The 16,544-nt window shown below is 32.2% G+C and overlaps 2 protein-coding genes across 2 annotated transcripts; both read left to right on the top strand.

Moving 5' to 3' along the window:
* Positions 1–900: 900 nt before the first annotated feature.
* HELRODRAFT_190575 (hypothetical protein) lies at positions 901–2,433 on the top strand (the record flags this gene model as incomplete). The annotated part of the gene is made up of 2 exons (XM_009014453.1): positions 901–1,621; positions 2,255–2,433. Exons 1-2 carry the CDS (start codon positions 1,246–1,248, stop codon positions 2,431–2,433), a joined length of 555 nt encoding a protein of 184 aa, XP_009012701.1. The 5' UTR covers positions 901–1,245.
* Positions 2,434–3,353: 920 nt separating this feature from the next.
* HELRODRAFT_190574 (hypothetical protein) lies at positions 3,354–7,959 on the top strand. The gene is made up of 7 exons (XM_009014452.1): positions 3,354–3,383; positions 3,660–3,833; positions 4,009–4,258; positions 4,335–4,468; positions 4,572–4,866; positions 5,021–5,111; positions 5,289–7,959. The coding sequence occupies exons 2-7, from the start codon at positions 3,830–3,832 to the stop codon at positions 5,706–5,708; spliced, it is 1,194 nt and encodes a 397-aa protein (XP_009012700.1). The 5' UTR covers positions 3,354–3,383; positions 3,660–3,829; the 3' UTR covers positions 5,709–7,959.
* The last annotated feature ends 8,585 nt before the right edge of the window (positions 7,960–16,544 follow it).

The raw sequence follows: 16,544 nt of genomic DNA, 5'->3' as shown, positions 1-16,544 counted from the left end.
TAATAATAGTAGTAGTAAGTGATAGTAATAGTAATAGTAGTAGTAGTAGAAGAACCCGCAGCAGCTGTGGCAGTAATAGTAGTAGGTAGTAGTAGAGTATTAGTAGTAGTAGTAGTAGTAGTAATAGTAGTAGTAGGTAGTAGTAGGTAGTAGAAAAAAAGTAGTAGTAGTAGTAGTTGTAGATAGTAATAGTAGTAGTAGTAGTAGTAGGAGTAGTAGAAGAAGAAGAAGAGTAGTAGTAGTAGTAGCAGAAGAAGAGTAGTAGTAGTAGTAGTAGTAGTAGTAGTAGTAGTAGTAGTAATAGCAGCAGAAGTAGTAGCAGTATTAGTAGCATCGCTGTTAGCATTTAATCCATTAATATCAACATTATCAATATGATTATTTCCGATGTTATTATTATTGTTGTTGTTTTTATTATTATAGCCACCAACATCAGAGTTTTTGAATAATCGTTAGTAGGCTCTGGAACGCTTGTAATTGTTAAGCTTTCTCTTAGGTGTATTGTTTAGCTACGCATGGAATATAATGCTGTCAGATCGTGATCAAATTTTAATTAATTCGTTCTATTCTTCATTCCTTCGTTCATCCTTTCAATTATTCATTTATTTGTTAATTCATTCATTGGTTCGTTTGTTCGTTCGTTCAATCTTTCATTCGTTCAATCATTCATTAAAATAAAATCTGCTCATGATTACTCATTCGCCTTGTACACACACACACGCACGCACACGCATATACACACGCACATACATACACACATATACACACGCACACACATTTATATATTATATGTATCACTTTTATACAAATATGTATACTGTTACCAAGTGACATTATAAATGCAAGAATAAAATTGACTTATATAAGTAAATGCATATAAGAAGCTTTAAGGCTGTTATAGATACATTTTAAAAAGCGGAAGGTTTAATTTAAAAATTTATTTTTCAAGAATAAAAGTTGAAAAAAGTAAAACAATTATTTAAAGTTTAAGAAGGATTGAAAAAATTTGCTATAAAATAAGAAAATTTTCAGTATCGGATTATACAGTCACATTGAGTTTAAAAAAAATTGTTGATGAATTGTCTAGAAAAACGAAAACTAATAAAAACAATTTGTATTTTCACAAAACAATTTCTGCAATATTAACCAAAGTATTTTAATAATTTATACTCTTCTTACTTTAAATTTAACCTTGAAAATTTTGAACAACGTCAAAAGATTGAGAAAAGTGAGAAAAAAATCACAATGAAATTTATTGCAACACTTCCTAAAGCCTTCATCATCAACACCATCATCTTCTTCTTCTTCGCATCATGGACCAGCACTGTGTCAGCACGGCGGTTTAAACGTCAAAATATTGACGTGACAACTTCAGTCGATACCCCCGATTCATCTGAAACGTCGACACTACCAACGACAACCACAACTACCATAACCACTTCTACCACAACTACGCCTACCACAACTACTTCTACTACAACCACAACTACGACTAGATCTTCATCTACAAATTCTTCGATTAATTCAATCATTGGTGATCTCGGACCTCTCAAAGAAGTTGATGTCGTTCTCGTTATGTCGAGAGCTAGGTCTATCGGAAAGAGAGTTTTCTATGAGCATGGTAAGTGACTTTTTCATTTGTGGTTTATTTTATTATTTTGTTGAAATTTTTATTAAATATAATGAAAATGGATAAATTTATAGTTTTGTAAATATTGCTTCTGATATAATGTTTTTGAGATAAACAGAGTACCATTTGAATTCAAGCCGACGACATGAACATTTATATTAATAGCACTGTTATCAACAAATAGCTATCGCGATGAGAAACTAACTAGGCTAATTTTCTAAAAAATTTTAATTTAAATATAAATCACTCAATGACGTTGTTTTGTGAAAGGCATTCATTAGACACAGACGCATATGCAAAAATTTCGGCACGATTTTGTTTCAGCGATCAAATAAGAACTCAAGCATGTGCAGTGAGCCATGCCCCCCACGTTGAGAACAGTATTTCTATTGAAAATCGGTAAAACTCAGTTTTTTTTACTCAGAAGTCGACTAAAAATTGACGCGACAGGCAAAAAAAGTCACTAGCTTCCCATCTAGTACAAATTTGGTTTGTTTCTTACTCTACGTCAAATTTCAAAAGTTTGGCCCACTCGCCGTCAAAGTTCTCTACATCTGCCCCTGAGTCTGTGTTATGCTGTTTCAGGCAGAATGTTAATTTGATTTTGAAAAAAAAAACTTTCAGGTCGCCCGGTAGCCTTCAGACTATTGAGGCAGTACGCAACGGTGCATCCAAGTTTCACCAGAGTGGCCTTCATAACGTACGCCTTCAATTCAACTGTTGTTTATAACGGCATAACTGACCGCAGCAAAGCGATGGACAAATGCGCCATGTTCCCACCTGTTCCTGATAGCAATGGGTGAAGTTTTATTTGTTATTTTATGATCATGTAAAAGTTGTTTTATTTTTAGTTTTTCTCCGTTCGCATATGGACGATCGGAGAATTGATTTGTTTGGACATTTTTTTTAAATCATTGTATGAATCAAATACGTTTTGGATCGTAATATTTAAAAATAATAGAAATTTTATAAATGGATTATCACAAAGAGTAAACAATTTGTTCAAGCATTATACGCTGTTACAAATATAAACTAACGAAAGTGAAATACTTTTTCCAAAAGTACTTTCCCAATGGACGCCGTGTTCTTCGATATGAGTGATGAGGAGTTGGACTGCGGCCTGTATGACTCCATAGAAAATGCGAAATCAATTCTTAATAGTGGAAGATCTAGCGCAAAGAAGGTTCTAAATTTTAACTAAATTGTAATTAAATTCTTATAAACATCATCAACATCTTCTTTTCAATTAGTAAAAAATTAATTTATACAAAATTAAAAATAGTCATTAATTTATAAATAAACCTCTTAGATAATTATCTTCCTAACCAATGCAAATATCAACGGAGTATGCAAAACGTTTCCAATTCAAATGGACGGGTCCATCGTCCGATACGTAGTTAAGTACGGAGCTTTCATGGATGCTTCAAGATTGGATTACAGTTCGGTTAAATTTCATTTCACTTAGGTAGACAGATATAATCGTTTAAATGTTGCTAGTTTTTCCCTCTGTTTTAAATAAAACAATTGAAATAAAAATTCTTAAAGACGACAAATAATTTTCACCCATCGGTTTGTATTTCTAACATATTTGCAATATAATATATAAATTTTCAAACTAATAAAAAATTATGTATGAAATAAATTTAAATAATACTATATTATAAAATAGTATTGCCGACTAGATCTAGCTACAGTGATTTCATTGCCACATGGGATAACCTTCTCAACCAATATCCAACAAACGTAATAAATGGTATGATTTTTCTATCAGTTTAATGATTTTATAAATTTCAAATTCTTTACTGGTTGTTTCTTGTGATTTGAACTCACAATTTTTTTGACAATCTAATTATCAAACAAAAATCAGCATTTTTTCTGGTTTTTATGAAGAATATTTGATCAGATGTTTTTAATTAATGAAAACCTATATTAATGTTTTACATTTTTTAAAGTTTTCAGTTACATAAACTGAAACTCAAACTCACAAATTTTCAAATTGAAATGTGTTGTATTAATTCAAAAGGTTCAGGTACTGCACCTCTTTCTACAAGTGTGAGTGACGATGTATGTAACAATTTGGATATTGTGAAACAGAAACCGAACAGCCAGTGCTACTGCGATGTTCACTACGGATCTGTTAAGAGAAACTGCTTGCCTGGCTACATTGAAGTGATCGGGGATTCAAATTTAGTGTATTGCATGAGTGAGTAATATTCGAAAATATTTATTATTATAAATCTGTGATTGTTAGTTTCAATTGTAAAGAAAGCTAACCGTCGATAAAATTAATTTTTTTTTCACCCCATCTATACTATATGAAGTATTTGTTTATAAATATGGCTCCTAGATGACTTGAACTTGAACGTAATCGTTTTTAGATGAATCAATTTATGGAGGACAGTGTAGCAATCAAAATGAATGTGGAAATGGGCGTTTGTGCTACAGTGCATTCAAAAATAACCAGTTACATTATGAATGTCAACCTCTTTCAACATGTGAAAATGCTGATATGGGAAGATATTGTGAAAATGGAATTTGTGTGGTCAGCCAAGATAACACCGGGTTTTCGTGCATATGTGATATAGGACACTACGGTGCTTTTTGCCAAAAGAGATTTGACAGTTGCAGGTCCGTTAATTTAGCTATGGAATGTTTTACTTTGAATTGAAAAAAAGATGAAAATAAAATTTAAATATTTATTCAGATTTCCAAACCTATGTTCCAAAAATGGGTTTTGTGAAAATAACAATGAAAAATCATTTACTTGCAACTGCTCTACTGGCTACTACGGAGACTTCTGTCTGGATAAAATTGTAGTTACAGTTGGCAATATTACAGGTGATGCTTCATTTCAATTTTAAATATTTTTTGATGTTAACACGTTTGAAATATTTTTAAGTCTTGACTATAATTTTTTCTCACCAAAATAAATATTTAACAGTTAAAGTAACCGTGCCTGTAGAAGTCATGTCTCCAATCAACAGGACAGCAGCTATAATTGGAGGTAGCGTTGTAGCCGGAATCATCTTCATTGCCATAATTGTAGCCATCCTCATCTGCATCATCGTGGCCGTCAAACGCCGACAACTTCTTAAAAAACGGAATGTGGTCGGTATGGAGATTGGAACTTCGACGGATAATCATGGTTCCGTGTCCAAATGGTCTGTTAAAAATAAAGGAAAGAACAACTTGACTATGAGACTTAGCAAGCTCTGGAATAATAAAACACTCAGAGGGTTAGACATTATATTCTAATTTTCTAGGCTGATGAAGTTCTCTTTGACTTAATTGTTTTAAAAATTGTTTTTCTACAAACGTTTATTGTTTGAAGATTTTCAAGAAAAATGTTTAAATTGAAAATATTCTACTAAATAAATTTTTTTGTCACAGAATGCCTACCGTACCGTCAAGAATGTCTGGCAATATGACTTCTATAGACCCACAAATTGTCAGTCAAGAAGAAACAGTACTAGAGAATGAGGTAATCCTATTTTTTTAATTTGAATTTAAAATTTTTAAAATTTTAAACAAACTATTTTAAATATTCGCACGGTTACATAACGATTGATAATTACAACAAATATTCAGATGAAACAACTAACGTAAAACAAAAACAAAAACATTTTTTTAATTTATCAAACTCGCTTTTCTTCTCCAGGTAATTCACGACAACCGCCCAGTCATGGAAAGTTGGAATAAATATTTGGAGAACTTGGTAGAAAAAAGAGTCATAAACAAGGGCTTGATGGCCAACTTGCAGACCAGGGAACACATGCCAACGACTGATTGGATGATGGATTGGGGAGAGGTGTACACCCTTGATGCGCAGTACAATTCGGACAACAGCAAGATAACCGTGCAAGGATGTGAATTCAAGCTGGAAACAATGTCGGACGGACTGACGTGTGGGTGGTGCATTCCTGCTGATTTTGACGCCAAACAAAAATTCATGGCGGTGAGCAAAACTAAGAGATACCTGATAGTTGGCATGGTCACAATTGGACCAGATGTGGATGGCAATGAGTGTAGAGAAGAAATAAAGTTCATCGCAAATCACATCAAATCTGAGGGGTTCTAAGAGTGTCAGCAACGGTTCCGTCTCAAAAACTCATCTCCATGTTTTCCCTTCTGAGCCATTCGTTTTAAAATTGTGTTTAGAAATGATTTGTTTCGTATACAACTTGTTGGTAAATTTGATATATTTGTTCTTGAGTGCACGTATGCATATTTTTGTCTTCGTGTTTTACCGTGTCAAATGTTTTCTGTTATGTTCAAACTATAATTAATTTAAAAACGATTTATTTGCTGCTACATTTGAGTGTTTCTCGGACAATATCTACAATACTATATATATTTTGGGCTAGCAATTTTGATTGTTGTCAGTTTCAGTATCACTAACAAAGTTTATTAATAATTTATTTATCGAAACATAATATCTGAACTACAAAAAATTGATAATTTAATAAAAATTTAATTGAAAAAATGTTTAAAAACAATTTAATCTTAATAATGTTCCAACGTTACCAATGTTATGATTTTTACGTTATACTTTTACATGACATATGATGAAGTTAAAAAACTTAACTTAAATAAATTTTTAGTTTTCATTAAGGTATTTGTCCTTTTATATTTAAAGTTGAATTAAAACATTAAAACATCAATAACCACACACGTTTTAACTGTTAATAGAATGAACACTTGAATAAATTCAACTTCGTTTGAGAACTCAGAATTTTTTCAATGTCCCTGTTTCATGATATGCCTAGTCAAACTTTGGACCAAATTATTCCCTTTCACCTCGTCATTCGCGGATAGAATAAGAAGAAAATTATTTGACCTCCCAAGAATTAAAAACATATTTTCATTTTGCAACTTGTCCATTTCATATTTGTTGTCGTTATTCTGTAAATCTAAATTTCTTCCGACTACTGTTCGATTTTTAGGCTCTCCTCCAAGAAAATATTCCTCGCCCTTCAATTCAACTTTACATTTATCTCCTATCACCGTATCCACGAATAAAATTTCATCCCAATTCAAATCCGCCCATTCATCTGTCGCTACAAACCGATTTTTATGTATATTAGCCACTAAGGCGTTGTTTACAAAAGTTGAGTTTGAAATTAAACCATTTAGAAATGTTTTCCAATCACTCAAATCTTCAGATGCACGTACAGTTGATGGCGGAAAGATCAACTCGACTTGGTTGTCATCGTCCAAGTTTATGTCACTGGGTGCTCTGGGAGATCTTGTTAAAGCATAGTATATCATTGTTCAAATAATTCTAACTTGAAATCACAACTTTAAATCCATTAAAATAATAAACAATAAAAGAGGTTTCAAATTATAAGTTTCAAAACCAATATTATATTAAACTCCTGTAAATTAAAGATCGAACTTAAAATATGTTATAAAGCTGACTCACCCACTCATCATATTACCCTCCTTAATGGTTTCGGCATCATATATCTTGCTAGCCCTGTTGAACAGCCTACGATCAAACGTGTTTGAAGTTTTGGAGCTCATTTCGTAAAAAGAATTCTTACGATCAACAGGGGAGTAGGTGTACTCGTTGCCACCGTACGAACCAGCCGGTCCATCGGCCAGAGGATTGGATGCAGCAAAGGTTGGCTCGTGCACTGGTGCTTTCAAACCCGTGTCCCAATTTGAGTTCTTTCGTTTCTTAACGTACCAGAATTTGTAAAGTAGGACTACGATGACGAGTATCAGAAGAAAAAAAGAGCAGATAACCGCCGGTACAACCTTCACCACGAGGTTCGAGGCCTGCGTCTCACCGCCTGATGCTATTTGCAAATTATAATTTCTTATTAAATAACAATCGACAAATGTTTTTTAATTAAACATGTTAAATTTTTAAACTTTATTGACTTTATTGAACGAATTTGGTGAAAATTTAAATACCCCCTTGAACATTTGGATTAATTGGATTTTCAACCACTGAGAGAGTCGTTGAACTGGTGGGTGGACTTGTGGTGGTAGTGGCGTCGACAGCCACTGCTGGTACGTTAGGGTTATATTCACAGAACTCACCGTAGTAGTTATTGTTGCAGGAACAGAAGAAGAGGCCCTCTTTATAAAGATCTGTGATGCATCTGCCATTTGAGCCGCAGATGTTTGGGAATCTGTTAATGAGTGAAAACTTATGAGAAAAAAGTTTCATAAAAATAATTTGTAAAGTTTATTTTCGTCTTATCATTCATATATAACAAAAAATATTCTAACTTCTATAGACTTTTAAAAAAACTGAGTGTTGCTTTTTTTGAAAATAAGATGGACTATTTAAAAATTCACACCTGCAGCTGTCAAAGTTGTTTTGACAAGTTTTTCCATAGAAACCATTCTCACATAAGCAGGAATAGTCATTCCATCCATCCACACACTTTCCATTGTTGCTACAGGTTGCAGAAGGTGCGGCACAGTCGTTTATACTCGTGATGCAGTTCGTCATCGGATCGTAACCAGACTCGCACAGAGAACAGTTTCGACCGACTAATTCCAATCCTCTGAATTCAGAGAGGCAAACTCGGTTGGGACTGCAGTTGTTGTTCACGCACGGATCTGCATATACTTCATTGGAAATGGTTCTCATAAGTTTAATCAACATTCATATTGTATTTTGGCGGTTATTATTGTTAAAATATTGAAAAACATTCAATCTAATTTGATGTAACAAGCGTTCATAAGATTGGTTTAATTGTTATATAACAAATTTAAGTAAACTTTTTATCTATTTTGTTGACTCCAGATTGTTTGCTTAAAAAAATTATTTCCATTAAATAATACGCGAAGCAAATAATTTTTTTACAAGAAAAGACTTGTATGAAGTTGAATTAAACATGATAAAACAATTAAATAAATTATTTGACAAAATGTTTAACAAGTTTAAATAAAAAGAGAAATAATAAATAACTTGGCGCAGAGACACTAATTGGCCTGCAGTCACTAAGACTCTTTGATGCAGTGAATGCAGTTACGTAGTTTGGGTAGCAGTTCAAACAATCACCCTTGCCGATGGAAGATTTGTACGTGTTACGAGGGCAGGCTAGTGTTTATTTTTATATTATTTTTTTTTATTATTTTTGTTTCTTATTTATTTATTCATTCGTTTATTAATTTAAATATGGATGGCTTTGATGAGGCTATAATAAAAATTTCAGCCACAACACCAGAGAATCATAAGCAAATTAAACGTTAAAAAATAACTCAAAAATGTAAGCCAATGATCAAAAGAATCAAACAAGATACAGATGTCAAACATCTTAAAAGAAAGAGAAAAATATTTAGAAACAAGTGAATAAAAACCTTGGCACGTTTTGAAAGGAGTTTCAATGTAGCCAGGATCACAAAGCCTTCTATAATAACCAAAGTTGACATCGCAGTAGCAACTTGAATTTGGAATGTCTTGGGTGGATCTGCAAAAATCACTGCTAACTGGGTCCAGAAATTTTGAGGATTCAATCCTATTTCCTATTTTCAAAAGAATTCCTTAAATTGAAATTCTATATTCGTTGTAAAAGAAGATCTATTAGATAATATTTTAATTTTGAATTTTATTTATTGGCAATAATTTTTTTAAAAATATACCATTAGATATGCAAAATATGTAAAAAAGAAAAACTTCATGACTTGGGCTATTAATTGTGGCGGAAGATAAGCGTGCACTCCAAGCAGCAGATGACGCATACATATAAACACCGTTCTCTGTACTAACCATATCTGTAGTTTAAAAAATATTTTTTGTTGTTGTTTCGCTAATATGAAATTTAATTTTGAATTTTAATTTAGGAGTTCTTGTCAAACATAAGATTGAATTGAATTAATAATGGATTAAAATTGACATTGCTTAACGTAAAATAAGTTTGTTTTATTTAATTTCATTCTTAGATGAGTTATCCGAAACAATAATTTCTGTGACGATTTAAATTTTTAAAAAATCAGAATTTAATCAAACTTTTAATTGTTGAACTGTAAACATTATTCAGCTGTCCATAAGTGATGCCGTGAATCAACACGTTTCTCATCATCAAGTTAGTCACCTCTGGCAGTCTCACAACGTTTCCGAAGTCGTTAAAGTTGCAGCCCATGAAGTTGCCATCTGACATGAGGACCAGTACCTGGTGGTTACACGTAAGTACATAAATTTATTCACTATATTTTATGTTTCTACCTTTGATATTATTTTACCTTTTCACGTAATAATATCATATTAAAATCTCATTATAACCTACTGAATGCCTTAAAAAATAAATTTAAACAAAATTAAACACTCTAAATATTGAAATCTTACATTTTGTTAAAATATTCAATTTAATTGAAACCCTATTAAATTAACTCATTAACGAATAAATTGCATAAAAGTTAGATTCTACAATCTATCCATACCATACATATCCATACCATATTTGAAGGTTTGATACTTTTTCTGAATATCTCGCCTGCCTTACTCAAGGCACCCTGCAATCCACAACTTGTCCGATCCTCGTTGTCTTTGTATACAACTTTGTCTAACGGCTGACTAAGGTAATTAGGTAATTTGGATTTGCATGTGGATATATTAAAATTTAAAGTATTTTTTGGGTTTAAATTAGCAAAAGATACATAATTAGGATTACTCTATTTATTATTTTAATAAAATAAGATTATTTTAATGAAATAAGAGGTTTAATTGAATCGCTTTTTTCAAAAAAAAAATTCGCACGGGACTCCGGTTTCTTGTGGTAGAAGATCGCATTTATTTTTCGGGTAGACAGAGCCGCTGTTGTTAGAGATGTCGTCATAGTCGACACTGTACTCGCTTCCGAACGACATGACCGCCACTCTAGCATAATCTTTGTGGACGCTTGCGAACTGCTTCAATATGGACATGAACATTGGACGAGCTGTGTTGGTAGAAGGTTAGAAGGTCGCAAGTTAGAATGCTACCAATTTTCAATGGATGAATATCACAGTAAATGGAGTTTTAAAACGTCTCAAGATTTCATGATGAAATTGAAATAAATTATCATTTTTTAGAAACATTTTTTCTAATTTTGTTATTTTAAGATGCTACCACTCAACTATCTATTAGTAAAAAGTTAATACTAATTTCAAATATGAGACATCAAAACGATTCACACAAGAAATAATGTAAAAACTAAATAGGCTGCAAAAATTTATTTCATACCAGTTCCGTAGAAAGCTCTCTTGCCTATAGACCGATGCCTGCCGATAACAAATATCACATCAACTGCTTGCCTGGGTCCCAACTTGTTGATGAGGCTTTGGATGGCTACATTGTTGTCCTCTGTCTGTCGTTTCACTCTCAAATGTTTGCTCTCAGAGGTGTTCGTTTGGGTAATGGAGATTGTAGAAACAACGCAGAGCAGTGCCGTTATCTTTGTCGAGAGTTTCATTTTTGCAAAACTTCTTCAAACGTTTTATCGATTTGGAGTTAGTTTGTTTTCAATCTGCAAACTACGTTTCAAACTAAGAAATCTTACATTTTTAAAATTGAGAAATGAGGTTTAATCTAAAATCTGCGTATGATTCAATATGGGAAAGTTTTAGCGTTTTTTCGCTGCTTTTATTCATATATGCAGATGAATGCACACAATTGAAGCTGCCTATTGTCTGACTGGCATGCAGTCGTTCTTAGGTTGTGGTACCCTTATAGATTTCAAATTAATTACACTACACAAACACGTACACATACCCAAACAAACACAAATTTAAATGTATATTGTACATTATATATCAATAAATACGTTTATCAATTTACCTGATTATGCGTAATTTTTGAGCAATATAGAATTCACTTTTACAGTAGTATTACATAGTGATAATATAATACAATTATGGAACTGTCTGTCGGAATGTATTAAAGGTTAAAAGGTTAAAGGTCAATTACACTCTTCAAAAGTTCAGAGGATTCAACAAACATCTAAATGACGCATCACCAGCGACTCATTTGATTGGCAGGGATCTTTTCGTCATATTCGAACCCGGTTACTGCGAAAGAGCACCAGGCACACTTAACCACCAGGCCATCACGCATTAAGCAATGTATTTACATGAACTATGTGTTTTGTTACTGCTCGTTAAAAATAATGCTTAATGTATAATTGATACACATTTGTTAAATATAGTAGCCAATATTACACGACTTGAAGATTGGATTACGCTCATATTGACAAATTTTTTACTTTATTTATTTAATCTTAAGTTTTGAAGTTTTAGCCAAAATTTGAAATTCCCATTAGCTAAACAAAACAAAATTCCAATTTACACACATTTATTGAAACAAAATCATGAAAAATATAATAATTGATACACATTCTTGATAAGAAAATGAAAATGAATGACTGCAATTGTTTTTCTGTTTTTTCATTTTTGTTTTATTTTTGGTATAAAACACATTTGTGTATCTAGGTGGCATTAAAACAGATATTTTCACGGTCAATAAAGTTGTTTCGAAGGTAAAAGTTTTTGTAGACCAGTTAACGTCCAAGTTATTTGGAATAATGTTTGAAAATAATGAGTTGTTACAATTAGAATTAACTTTTAAAAAAAATTAAAAAATTTTTCAAGCAAATTAATTATTGAATAAATAAATGAATAAATGGATGATTGAATGAATGATAAAATAAATGAATGAATGAATGAATGAATAAACATGTTTTAAATGAGTTATATTCAAATGAATAAACTGATGACTCGTGGGATTACATTCAATGAAACGATAGAACACAGAAAAATCATATAGGATCATTAGGATCATATGTGTCACGTTACTAAACAACAAACACACACAGACACACACACACATATAGAATGTAGACAAACACATGCACACATGTAGACAGACACACATGCTCACAAACAAACACACACTCAAAAACACACACACACACACACATGTAGACAGACAGACACACACACACACACAAAACACACACATACATGTGAACACGCATACACAACACACCCATACACTCAAACATGAACATTAATATTTTTAAAAAAAAAAGTTAAAATTTTATGCAGTCATGAACATACAAACATGTGCTTTTATAGTGAAGACAATCTTAACATTTTTTAACACATCAAAATTATATGGCAAACTCGATTTAACAGTAATAGTATTGTTAGTAATTTTTATCAAAATTATTATATATTAGTATTAGTAATATTAAAATATTATAAAAATACTATTTTATTTCTTCTATTATTATTTAAGATGTTAGCAAAGGTATTTATTTTCTAAAAAAAACATTTATAAATACTGAAAATAAGTTAAACATTTTATTTAAAATGAAAATAAAACCAATAAAAATTATTTTTTAAATGATAATAATAATAATGATAATTATTATTATTATTATTATAAGTAATAATAATAACAAAATATATATATAATAATTGTAATAACAGAGAAATAAAGTTGGTCGTAAAAATGAGCCGGCTAACAATAACATAAATTCTTACAAGATTAAATTATGATAATATAATAAAAAAATAATAAAATTATTATTATTATTTCATTTTTATTACGTCTGTTTGTAGTCGTGCTTAAAAAACCCTTGAAACACGTATAGTATTTATATTCACACAGCTTTTCGTATAAAAATTATACATTAATTTGTAATCATAGAGTAATTTCGTATAAAATTGATAAATTAATTTATATTTATATAGCTTTCCATGAATGAAATTACATTGTATTTATTAAAAAATAATAATAAACATCGGTTGCTATGCTAGGCTTGCTAGTCAAATTTGAAAAAATGAAACAAATTAATGGACACAAAAAACGGTTAAATTTGAATGACAAAATTTGAAATTTTTCTGGAGACAACTTTTCACAAATATTTCATTTTTATTTAAATCTTAATAAATTTATTAACAAATCGATTGGACTAGTTAACGTTATTTATATACAACTTCAACTGCATATCAGATAGGAATGTTTAGAATAAATGTAGCAAGGGTTTGTTTTACAGGCTAGTTAGTTCAGTTAGTCTTTCAAATCATCTTCATAACAAGAGGAAGAAAACAACGTAGACTTAAGTATAAACATATAAACATATAAACATAAATCTTTATAACAGGATAAATCAAGTATATATATATATATACAATGAACAACAACAAAACCATCGATGCAACTAACCAACAAACAATACAAGTTTTTGCAACAACAGCGTATACCTACACATAAACTAAACACACAACGAAAAAAAACTAAATCGGTGACACCCCAGCATCAAAACAACAACAACAACTACTACGACAACAAAGCTAGCAACAACAAAAACACAACAACAACAAAACTTGCAACCACGAAACTAGCAACAATGAAAATATGCAACAACAACGACAACAACAACGAAACAAAGACTATGTACCGCCGCAACCATCCTCTCCTCTAGCGAAACCGGTCTTAGCATAACGATGTATGTATTGCTTAATCTCAACCAGAGGCGTCCGACTCGAATTTGTTGCAGTGCCGTTATTCTGCTGGGCCACCAAATCGTTATCTTGTAGCTGCTGTTGTTGCTGCTGCTGCTCTAACTGTTGTTGTTGTGACGTCACCGGGACGATACCATTTGAAGATAAGAAGGGGTGGCGAGTTACGGCGATGGGGGGGCCGCCATTCGGAACAAAGGCCGTGATGACGTCACATTTTTCCGTTGAGACCCCCCCTAACGATTGAGTGGTGGAACGTTCTCGGAGAAAGAATAAAGAAGGCTTGCAATGGATGAGGAAGATGACGACGAAGATGACGCCGAGAAAGAAGCAAATGACGCCGACGATGATGAGGTGGTGGTAATGTATTGTTGACGCTGGTGGTGGTAATGCTGCTGATGATGATAGAGATGATGATAACGACGACGAGGATGAAGAAGATGATGAAAATGAAGATGTGTGTTGTTGCTGTTGATTGTGTTGTTGCTGCTGCTGAGAATGTTGTTGTTGCAGATTGATGTTTTCGTTAAGTGCTGAAGCTTCTAACATTTCGTAGTAGTTCTCCATGTTGTTGTAGACAAAACTGTCATCACCATCAATATCACTACTCTCGTCATCATCCTCATCGTCGTCTTCATCGTCATTTTCGTCACCATCATCATCGTCATCGTTGTCGGCGTCATCGTCGTAATCATAGAATTCATTTGTCTTGTCAGAAGATTTCTGCGTACCTGTCAAAAACAAATTTAACAATTTAAAAAAATTTTTTCATTTAATTTCAAGACATTCGTTTTTTTTCACTAATCAAAACATTAAGTTTAATTTAATTTAATCAAATTTTTCATTTTTAGCATATAGTTTTCACTAGTTTTAACAAAAAAACACACAGTGCATCTTAAAACGTGTTGCCACCCATCACACACATAGCATTTCATAGGGCTACATCATCACCCAAAGACAATGCAATAATTTTAAAAATTAAAAATTGAATACAACGACTTTTATCTAGCATTAATAACTAACTAAAATTTAATAATTCTTCATACACTCGTCAGAAACGTACATGAAGATTTCAGGCAGAATTTTTCCTGGCGACTTTTTCCAATGCAACCTTTGACCCCACTGCCACTGCTATAGCCACTAAAAGTATTATTACTACTATTATTTTCAGTTGCAGTACCTGTGTGCGCTTCAGCAGCGTTCGCCAATTTACATATTCTGGTTCTAATTCTTGTTCCTTTGCCGTATGAAACGCTGCATCTGCTAAACGGACTCCAACAAGACCAAGTTGGAAAACTTGTATTGTTGTTGTTGATGTTTATGTTGTTGTTGTTTATGTTGCTGTTTATGTTGTTGTTGTTTGTGTAACATGGAATATGAGAAGTGCATGACCTAGTTTCGTGATGTAGGGGTGTAAATGTCGAGAGGTTGCAGTTTGTGGAATCTGTTTGAAGTTCATGTGTTTGTTATGTAATCTTTTCAAACATCATAAACATTATTTATAAATAATTTTTCAAAATAAGTCAGCATAACTCTTATTTATCGTTTGACGTCATTAAAATAGATATTGAGACTGGAACGTACCGTTTATAAAAGCGGCAAAAATTATAACTCAATCAAAAATTGCATCAACAACAACAAAATGTCAAAAACCTCCACAACAACAACGACGAAAATTACCACAACAAAACTAATAACTACACCAAAAACCACCCAAAAACGTTACTTGGGGGACAAAAGACTCGTCTGGTTTGAGACCCACCACCTCCACATGTTACGGTACAGGCTGACCAGGATGACCACGTGTTATCCAACTCAAAGAGACCTACCAGGTATTCGTTTTGAATGATTTCAATCATAATTATAGAAATATATTCTTCATTCTAATTATAAAATAATAAATATATTTTTCTTTTTCATTATGTGACTATTATTTAAAAGTTTTAAAATGGAATTAAAAAATAATTCCACATTAACCTTAATTAATTTCAATTTATTCTAAAATTGTTACATAACTAAGCCGGGATTTTAAAGTAGAGAAAGTCAAAGTCGGAAATTATGATAAAAATAGAAAATACGAAAGAAAAAGAGAGAAAGAGAAGGAGAGAAAGATGGAGAGAAAGAAGGAGAGAAAGAGAAACTGCAAAAAATGAAATAACCTTTTGAGCAGTTGTTGTTCAGACACACTCTTCTCATAACTTCCAGAGTAGGATGCGACACAAGGACACCATCGCCATTACCGCTACAACTACTGCTACTGGTGCCACTACTACTGCTACTACAAACGCATCGAAACTTTGTCTCCATTGACGACGTTTCGGATTTGTTGTACATGTACCATTCGGTCCATTTATCGGCTGGATGTTTTTTTTTCGGTTTTATATAAAGTTTGATGGAAAAAAAGAAATTGATTAAATTTTGTCACAATATTGTCAGCAAAATAATTAAACAA

The sequence above is a fragment of the Helobdella robusta genome (genome assembly GCF_000326865.2).
Source record: "Helobdella robusta unplaced genomic scaffold HELROscaffold_13, whole genome shotgun sequence".
Classification (NCBI taxonomy): Eukaryota; Metazoa; Annelida; class Clitellata; order Rhynchobdellida; family Glossiphoniidae; genus Helobdella; species Helobdella robusta.
This window is presented reverse-complemented; position numbering and strand designations above follow the sequence as displayed.

Coding starts and splice junctions, on each gene's coding strand:
- HELRODRAFT_190574 (XM_009014452.1), top strand. Junction 4,259..4,334: donor AAGAGATTTGACAGTTGCAG/GTCCGTTAATTT, acceptor ATATTTATTCAG/ATTTCCAAACCTATGTTCCA. Junction 4,469..4,571: donor TACAGTTGGCAATATTACAG/GTGATGCTTCAT, acceptor AATATTTAACAG/TTAAAGTAACCGTGCCTGTA.